Here is a 10,240-nt window from a genome sequence, read left to right on the forward strand (position 1 = left end):
GACATCATCTCTAGACCTTGAAAAAGTACAACCTAATTTCACATCAATTCTCATTACTAAACTCTAAAGATCCACCGTTCACCACACAAACTTCCTTTCTAAGAGCCCTAATCTATGCAATATCCAAACTCCAACTCCTCCAAAATCAAATCCAACATATACATCACCCCAAGATCATTAGGAGATAATCAACAAGTGAATCCCACCACCAATCTATAGTGATCAATTGCAAAAAACATCAAAAGCCCATTCTGATGGCCCTGAATGACTACCAAGATCAACCATATTTTTCTCAGATCATAACCATCCACTTGAATCCTCCCCTTAATCCATGCCGATCCGCCAAATTGTATTTCAAATTCCCACATTTAACCCCTCATCAAGCTTAGATCCTATTCCAACAAATCTCATTAATTAGAGCCTACCAACCATCATCCCAGCTTCACATGACAAATTAGACCTTACCTTTGTATTCAAAAACCCAAAATACCTCACCATGTCAAATCTCACCACCAAACACCTCAATTTGACCGTTGAAAAAGTAAGATTCCATTTTAGACCCTCTCGTGATAAAAAAATCATAAGCTAAGACCATAATCTGAACTAAATTAGTCAATCTACACTTCCATTAGATTTAGGGTGATAAAAAATGCCAATCCACCAAATTTCATCCCAAAATTCCCCTATTTGACCCTTTATCGAACAAAGATTCTATTTTAGCAACTCTTATTGATCCAAACTTGTCAGCCACATATCTCAATCCTCCCAACCCTGTTTTTTTACCTCACCATTGTGTTTAGAAACCCAAAAAACCCCAAAACACCAAATTTCATGATCGGATTTGCACATTTGACCATTAAACTAGAAAGATATCGTTTCGACGCACCAGATTAAATTGCCATGTCATCTATCTCAACTTGAAGAGTTATATGGATGATGGCTGACGTCAGACCCATTATAACACTTGGACCAATGAAACAGAGCCTAATTGGCTTAAAAAACCCAAAATGCTAAGCAGATTTCTACTTAAAACTAAGAAAAGACAATATAGCTTGAAAATTTTCATCAAATTTACATTGGTTGCACATTGATTGAAATTGCAGTGTCTGGCACACCCTCAACTCCCATTGGTTCCAGAAAACCTAGGAAAACCACCCCCAAGTTGAAGAAAATGTTTCACTAAATAAGAAAGCTTAACTGGGCTCCCATTTCTTTGAAAGAATCTTGCCTATTTCAATGGAAGAACTCTACTCAGCCACAGACACTGTAGCTGAGCGAATTTCAGACCATTTTCTCTATAAATTGAGGCCCAAGTCGAACTTGAAAAGGGGGGGGGGACCGGATGAAGAAGAGATACCTGAAAGAGGGGGGACCTGAGAGGCAACCTGAGGAAGGAACAGAAGAGAGAAAACCTAAAGGAGTCCCCTAGAGAGAGAGAGAGAGAGAGGAGCTTTCTTCCAACCCATACTGCCTCTTGTTCACTTGAAACTCAGAAGTAATCTAAACCCCAGATTCCAATTTTGCTTCATCCATTTTCAAGTGGAATTTACCACAACCGAAAGAACTCCCTAGCTCAAGAACCCATTCTAACTTCATTCTACCTCATTTCGAGTTGTTGGAAAACTCCCGTCAAGGCACATACGGAAGGTAAGTCTTTTTTAGTTTTTCTGGGTTGCTTGAGGTTCTGAAATGTTGGAGAACCATTGCTTGCAATTTATTCTTGACTGAGAATAGAGGTAGAGAGGTGAGGGTCTTAGGGAAATCAATACCTAAGACCCGATAACATCACCTCAAAATTGGCCTTAGGAGGAATTGAAAGCATGTTCCTCTAGATTTAAGAAACTCTTGCAACCATTTTTGTTTTCTTTAAAAGAAACTAAGCCTGGACAACTCCCGTTTTAGACTGCAACAACAGCTTGGAGAGAGATGCCTAACACCTTCTCTCTCCCAATTCTTGGGACCTGAATCTCTTGGTTGTATGCCTTTCCCATGAAGGACAGAACCACTATCAAAGACCTAAAATCGATATCTTCAAACATGAAATGAAGACTCATTTCCTCTAAAAAATGAGTGGCGACTCCAACTCTTTTGAGCAGGTCATAAACTTCCCGGAGTTCTCACTTATATATGTGGATTAGTTAATCTGACCACATGGCTCACGTACCTTTCGCCTGAATTATATTAGCCATTCAAATTTTAACTTCAACCCATATAAAAGGATTTATTGTTAACACGTGGCAAAGGCTTTTTATTTTCACAGAGAAACGTATGATAAATGTTTTCCGGACATGTTGTACCTCGATTGGGTCCAAAACGACTCACCAAATAAATATAACAAACCAGCGATAATATCCCAAGCCCAAACCCCTGGAGCCGTGAACCTGAGCTCAGCTCCTCGGTCTTGGCCAGTTGTTTGGGCCGTGACACCTTGAGCCGATCTGAGGCCGATGCATGGCAAAATCAGCTCTCGATATGTGATACGGTATGATAGCAGCTTGCGTCTGAGCCATGTACAACTTTGGAGAAGGCTTGATTTGATGATACATAAATGAGACAGTCGGCAAGGAGACTTGATAATGCAACCAAACGAAATAATCCTCCAAGAATGCGACAGGTGGCAATTTACAGGGGGAGAGGGTTAGTAATAGGGGGCTGGAATTCAGAATTCTGTATGGTGTATATTCGTACTTGTCCGTATTGCCTAGTGGGGTTGGGGGATGGCCCTTTTCGTCCCCAACATCGAAGACAAAGGAACAAGTGAGTGAACAACGATTGCTGGTGTGTTTGGCTAACACTTAACAGCCGTTTCTACTGCCGTGGCCCAGCCCAGCCTAGGCGCTAGGCATCCACTCCTGCCACCGCCTACGTTAGTCATTTTCTTAAGTAGTTAATTATACAATATGAACTCGTGGAAGCAAAAATCAAGCCAAACAAATACGCAGCCGAGGGGTGAGGGCCCCTTCAGTCCTTCACACCTGCACCTGCCGAAGATACCTCCTCGACGAACCCCCTGATAGCTAGACTAGGAACAAAACAGTGTAAAATTGGTGCTCCTTTTGCTACTGCAGTGGAGCGTTTGTCTTCGCCATTGGGTTTCTGCTAAATTTCTTTTCACTAAGGAATAGGGATCAAGTAGCTAGCTCACTAAATCCTGAATTCATCACTCTCCTTGATTCCTTTTACTTGTCTCCGTTTACAGACGCTTTCAAGTTTCAACTGTTTTGTTGTTTTGACTCCTCTAGAGAATTCGTTGTGATTATTGCTGCCAAAGTAGAAGTAAAAGATTCTAAAACAGATCTAGCACTTATGCTTTTCTAGGCAAAATTTTGAAAAGAATAATCATTTTAGATATACAGTGATATTTTTTCTTTTTCTTTTGGTTTAAGAGATAGATCTCGAATCGGATGCAATTGGCCAAGTTCTTTTTCTTTTTTAACTTTGTTAAAAGGGTAAAATACTTGAACCCCCTGCAATTCTGAAATGTACTTAAATCTCCCATCACCTTTAAAAGTTGCAAAGACCTCCCCTCACTTTTAGGGTAAAAGTTGCTTACTGACCCCTTCTGTTAGTTGCACTTAAAAAACTTAACAGAAATAGATATTTATTGCTCAATTTCCGATAAGTACTTTAACCTCCCCTCACCTTTAAACTTTGCAAAGACCTCCATTGACGAGTAGAGCCAGGTATTAAACAAACAGTGAAGACTGTAAAGTTGCCTATATAAACACTAACAAAACAAGGTATGATCTGTTCTAGACTCAACTAAGATCTATATATATTTTTTACTCGCCCTGTTTGCTATATAAACAATAATAGATCAAGAAAAATCAAGAATAAAAAAGCACAAAAAGCTTAGGTTAATAATGTATTCAATGCATGAAAAAAAAGCTACCTCTAAAATCTTAAAAAAAAATAATTCAAACAAAAAATTGCGTGAAATCACCTTCAACAAGTAGGAATCCTTGAAAATATTGAGTTGGGTGGCAGTAATGGAAAAGAGGAATTAAGTAGGAATTGTTTCAAGTGATGGCAGAATAATCCTAGAAGGGTAATTTTGATAATATGAAACTTTAACTTTTCTAGTAAACACATAAAGGTAGTCACTAATTTGGGAATTTTTCACTCTCCATTCACTAGAATTAACAGAAGGGGTCAACAAACAACTTTTACACCAAAAGTGAGAGGAGGTTTAAGCAAGAGGTATAAGTATTTTACCCTTGTTAAAATAAAGATGTGTTTGATTGGATAGAAAATAAATTTTTGCTTTATCGCCTCCCAAGTCCCAAGTCCCTAAGTTATTTTAGCTTCCGAAGTACAGAACTACTGATTGTCAAAAGTAAAGTAGTCGTCAATTGGTCGGGCCTACTTCATAGAATCAATTCGGTCGAACCAATTATATCAAGTTATGAATTTTGTGTCTTGATTATAATTGGGTTAGGATTAGAATACGATTTACTGTCGTTTTTACTGAAAGATATATTATTAAAAGTGATGTTTTAAGTTGCTATATCATGTAAATATAGATATCAGATTTTCCCGATTATCCTGATTAATAATTGCTTCAATTTTAGTTCTATTTTATAAAACCAATTAATAATCGCTTCCGAACCGATCTGCCTTGTCATGAATCAGACCCGATTTATTGACAACTCTAATATTTGAACTGGTTTACGTAGTAAAGCCCACCTAAAAATTTGTATCCCATTTAAATAATGGCTACAAACAAACGAATGTAAAACTGGTTTTTGTAAAAACCAAACTCGACCTATTGACAAATCATGATTACAAATGCAAAATTAAACCGGGTTCAAAACTTGTATACTGTTTAATTCATGGTTTTCAAAACCGGACTGAACCGGAAAAACTGGTAATAATCAGCCCTGGGGTCCGGTTTTACTAAAAAACGGAAATTGTTAAAAATGTTGAAAAGGTCAGAAAACCGTTGACTCGGGCGATTAGACTGCTAAACCGTTCGACCCAGGCAGCGGTTTGTGGGTTAGCATTGTTATTTTCAATGCTTTAAACATAAAAAATAAAAAAATAAAATACCTTTTGTATTCCAACCTAGTTCGAATTCCTTACTCCCTTTGGCTTTAGGGTTAGAAGTTCTAACCCTTCCCGAGTTCCCTCCTCTCAACCCTCACACCCTACCGACCGACCACCTGTGATGGCCATCACCTCTGGCGTTCGACGGCGACACACACCGACCGACAAGCTTGCAGTAACGAAAAGACTCACCAACACTTGCAGCAGCGTCCGATAGCAAAAAGACTCGCCCTTACCAGTAGCGGTGTCCAACGGCGAAAAGACTCACTAGCACTTTCAACGGCAGACGATGAACTTGCAGCGGCACTCAACACTTGGCAACAACACTCAGCACTCGGCATTGGACATTTGGCGACCAAGCCCACTCTCTACAAGTTGGAACAGCAGTTGTAGGTTTGCAGCGGCAACTTGCCTGCGACCAAGCCCAATTGCCTAAGCCCACCAGCAGCGAACCCATTGTCACACCACCATTACCAATGTCATTCTATTTCAATAGCAATTACATTTTATATCACATGGTGGTTTATACATTTTGTAAATGGATTTTTCTCTCTGATCTATGCTCAACTTGGAATCAACATCTTTGGTATATGATCATTTTCTTGTTTTACCTCTATATTTTGTTTATTTTGGTGAATGCAAGGGGTTGGGTGTTTTTTGTAGTTTTCGTTTCTTGAGTTGAAAATTTTCCCACTTTACATGCGAGTTATATAAATGTTTTTGATAATTTAGAACATGTGGAGATCTCTAACTATGAATCATTTGCATACCATAGTTTGAACTTTAATCTTGAAGTTTGAAATCTAGTAATGGCCATGGAAAATTTTCTGTATTCTTTTATATTTTCTGTATTTTATTATTTTTATATTTAGACATTTTTTATTTTTTATATGTTGTTCTTTTTCTTGTATTTGTCTGTATATTTTTTGTATTTTATTTAAAATTTTATGGTATTTTTATTATATATAAATATTTTTTATTTTTTATTTATTTATGACATCACGAATCGAACCGTTTAACCCGAACGATTGAACCGCCAAACTGGAAAACGATGCTCAAAACAATTTCATTTCCAGGTTGGTTTTTAAAATCTTGATTTAAATATGCACCTCAAAACAAACAAACAAACGAGGTCATGGTACGGGTAATTTTGACAAGTCCAACCTGAAATTTTATACAGATTGGACTTAGATTTTCAATCCTCAGGCTAGATTCAGACCCTGACTTTGAACCTTTTTTATCTTTGTAGCGGGGCGCAAGCCCAAGAACTTGGGCTTTTATACTTTTCGGGCTGAGCGCAAGTCTAATCCTTTGGTAATTTGAACCTACTTCAAGTTTAATTTGACCTTATCTGAAATCCAAACCCAACCTGAATACATGTGTAGGTTGGGCTTAAATTGGAAGGATTACTTGATCCGGACTCGGGCCTTATATCCTAATTTTAGGATCAACGGCCCAATACGCCCAACTTGCACCCCTAATCATAATATTTAGAAAGAAGTACAAATACGGAAGAATTCTGAATTCCAGCCCCCTCTACCACTAGCCTTCTCCCCCTTTAAACCATATTCTGTCCATAAATTTAGCATTAATTCACGGTCAGGATACATTCTCCCTGTACTTTGTAACTTGTGACTATAAAATTCTGATATGGGCTGATTGGTCATGCTCCCAAATAAAACGGTTCAAAATCCGGATCTTTGACAGAATCCGGTAAAATGGAACAGGGACCAGGATAAGCCACCTGGGGAAGAATGAAATTTGTTAGTTAAAAGATCAACGCAAGCGGCCTGTATCATTCACACGTCGAAGCGGCCTCGTTAGATTCATCGACAACTGTCCTTCCTTGTTTTCTCCACCCCAAAAGTTGCAGCACCTCGATTATCGTTTTTTGTATTATTACCCATCACTTCTCCTACTAATGAACGGCTCAAAATATTTGGTTCAATTTCTGTTGGACCCCACCGCCCCAAGATTGACCCACGTATCATCTGTACTATCATTCAACCCTGCATTATTCATACGTCAAAGATGATTATGTGGAAAGAATTGGGCGGAGAAAGGACAAGCAGGTGGTGCAGTGGTGGACACATGTCCGCCTTGCGCTAGAGCCCATGTGGCTGTACCCACGAGCCCAAGCTCATTTGTCCCCCATAGAAGTGAAAAGACAAGATGCCTCTCACTCTCACTCGAATTTGGCATTTCAGGCCTAGGCCCATTTCCCCTGTTTTGTTGGAACCGAATACCCAATTCAGAAACCACTTTCCCCTCTCTCTCACTTTCTCAGGTGCAGAGGTGCAGAGAGAGACCAATTAGACATCATTCAGATTGGAAACCCAATCACTTCATAAATGCGATCAAATTACAAAGATTCCTATCCAATGGGTATCTTGATGCCACATGCGGCTTGACTAAGAGGCCCAAGCCAGACCCATCACCTCTTTGCTCCCGTATATGGAGAATCAGCACATCTCGAGCGTAGGAAAGGTGGGTGGGTCCCAAGTCCATCCTCACAGGTCAGAGAGCTGCTGCCTTGCGATCAGTGTGTGCTCACAACCAAACATATATCGACACACCCTCAATTGGGGAAACAAGAGACCAAGATTCCCAAGTCCAACGACCCAACCTTCTCATCTCCCCCATCCTTCCTAAACATGTCTCAAGGTTTTTGTTAACCTTTTTACCTTTTTCTCTCTATTTTTCGGTACGGTGCCCAATTTTTTTTCTCCAAAAAAAAACGAGTTTATGCAATTTTACCAGGAGAAAGAATTACATGAATTACAAAAGGAAAAAAAAAAAGTAATTCAATCATCTCTTTTACTTAAAGTGATTTAATCTACAAGCAAAAATGAAAAACAAGTACATAGAAGGGAGAGAGAATCCACTGTCATCGTGACCTTTCGAAGCCTCTAAAAGCCACCACCTAAGAGGGAGAAAGGGTAAGGCGGTGTTTTCTGTACGCTGCCCCCCAAATCCGGCAAGAAGTGCGGTTGATTACTGTAAACAGGAGAAGGATCCGCCAGATATGAATTCATGGCAGTTGCAGAGCCGGAAGCAGAGGTAGTAGTGAAGGGAGTGAAAGGGTCTGGTGTAATTAGAGACGTCTGACCAAGAAATGGTACTCTTTGGTTCATCCATGACCATGTATTCGACGATGAAGACGATGGTTTATACGTATTATGGACAAGGCCCATAGCTGGTAATGGAACTGGTCTAACTACTGTACCTTTTCCGACCTCCTTCGCCATCGACGGGGGTGGTGGTGGCGGTGGCGGTGGTAGCGGTGAATTGGGCCCTCCGGAGGAGGAGGAGGAGGGAGATGAGGGTGATGATGAAGTGATGAAACGTCTCTTCTTCTCAGAAACAAGCTTGGGCATAGTACTATTTTCGAGCATTATTCGACTAATAAGTTCTGGGTCCTCCACCACTTTGAAAAGAAAAGCCATCATTTGCTGTGGCCTCCTCTCCGTCGCCTGTAAACGCTTGTTCATCCCTTCCAGCTCCTTGTCTAGGGCCTTTTGCTCCTGTTTCAACCGCACGATCTCCATCAATATCTCCTCCTCCTCTTCCTCCTCCTCCTCCTGCTCTTGCTTCGGGTGCAGCTGGTACGAGTTATTCCGGCTATTCTTCCTCCTGACGATGTTCCTCAGCAGCTGCTTCTGCCCCCGAAGGAACGACTCATTTGCGAATTCCCATCTATCTGGGTCTACCTTCCTGAACCCCTGATAAATGACAAAGAAGCAACTGTGTTATCGCTTCTCTCTAGCTTAACAATTAACACCACCTTCATATTAGCAGATTACATATACTAGTTATACTTACGTAGGTATTGAGCTGACGAACAAAGCTTGAGAAGTTGTTGTGCTTAAAGTATGCTGGTAGGATCCTCTGCGAGAAATCAATCGGGTCGACAACGATGAAGCTGTTGTTGGCCTTTCCCCAAGCGATAAACGAATCCGTCGACGGATCGTTCACCATCTGATACGTCTTCAACACGAACGGCGCCACTAGATTACTACCTTCCATGAACATAAGCTCTTTGGATCTCTGTTGCACTGTTGTAGTATTTCTCTATTCTGTATCTCTCTCTCTCTCTCTCTCTCTCTCTCAAAAGTCTCAGCCTCAAACAAATATGATATGAGGTTTCTCCTTGAGAAATAAGAGCGACAAATCGTCAATTCCATGTTGAGGTGCACCATATATATACATAGATGTGGAAGAGGCAGCAACGTGGCACGATCAGAATATTTTCATGGTGACGAGATGGGTCACATGGGAATGCTCTTTAACCATCGCCACCATCTGAACGTTAGATATTTTTTGTTGATGATGAACAATCAACAAAGGAGGGGAGGTGAGTGAGTTGCTGTAAAATCTGAGGGTAAGAAGTAAACTGATTCGGTGGCTTGGAAATTGGAATCCGATTTGTTTTTGTTTTGATGGGGGTGGCTTTTCTTTTGCGTTAAGGCTCTGAGCTTTGGCACAAGGGGGAAGCCAAGGAATGCGGTTACAGAGGGAGAAATGGCAAATTGGATTGGGCCACGTGTAGAGGATTAGCTTTCATTGGTGTTGGAATTGGAGTGGTGTTACGGGCACAGGGAGCGGGAAATTTTTGGGTGTCGACTGGCGACAAGAATTCCCGTCTACTGTCGCTTCCTTTTAACACGTGTCGATATTATTACAACATAATGTCCCATCAACAGAAAATAAAAGTGTTCGACTATGATGGGTGCAGGTGCCCGCCCTACCTGCCCCGACGGGGCGGGTTCTTTTTATATTGGATTTTATGAAGTACGGTATTACTGTATTAAGTTAAAACCATTACTCTTCATCCCGTATATTGTTGCTACTTGCTAGTAGGTATATGGGTTTTTCTGCTATATGTTGAATTTAATAACGTTTTGAGTTTTATTTAAAGGATAATCGATAATTTGTGTAGTTTTTATGTATTTTAATTCAATAACGAGATATTTTGATATTAACTCATGTTATTTTACTTGTTTATTATTTTTATATAACAAAAAAAAAAAGATTTAGATTATAAAATGGATTCAACTATAAGGAAAATAGAGTTATGGATAGTTTTATATTTTCACCTGTGAAGAGAGTTTGGATGCAGGTTTAAGTTAGCATGTTTGGAGAGGTAGGGAGGGCGTGAAATTTATAAAAACCCTTCCCAAACCCATGCCCTTGC

The 10,240-nt window shown here is 40.1% G+C and overlaps 1 protein-coding gene across 1 annotated transcript; it reads right to left on the reverse strand.

Moving 5' to 3' along the window:
* Positions 1 to 7,846: 7,846 nt before the first annotated feature.
* On the reverse strand, positions 7,847 to 9,222 carry LOC148842688 (heat stress transcription factor C-1b-like). The gene is made up of 2 exons (XM_088956851.1): positions 8,869 to 9,222; positions 7,847 to 8,768 (listed from the first exon to the last, which is right to left on the reverse strand). The coding sequence occupies exons 1-2, from the start codon at positions 9,076 to 9,078 to the stop codon at positions 7,956 to 7,958; spliced, it is 1,023 nt and encodes a 340-aa protein (XP_088812977.1). The 5' UTR covers positions 9,079 to 9,222; the 3' UTR covers positions 7,847 to 7,955.
* Positions 9,223 to 10,240: the final 1,018 nt, after the last annotated feature.

The sequence above is a fragment of the Nelumbo lutea genome, chromosome 8 (assembly GCF_056320005.1).
Source record: "Nelumbo lutea isolate HS-2025 chromosome 8, American lotus-T2T, whole genome shotgun sequence".
Classification (NCBI taxonomy): Eukaryota; Viridiplantae; Streptophyta; class Magnoliopsida; order Proteales; family Nelumbonaceae; genus Nelumbo; species Nelumbo lutea.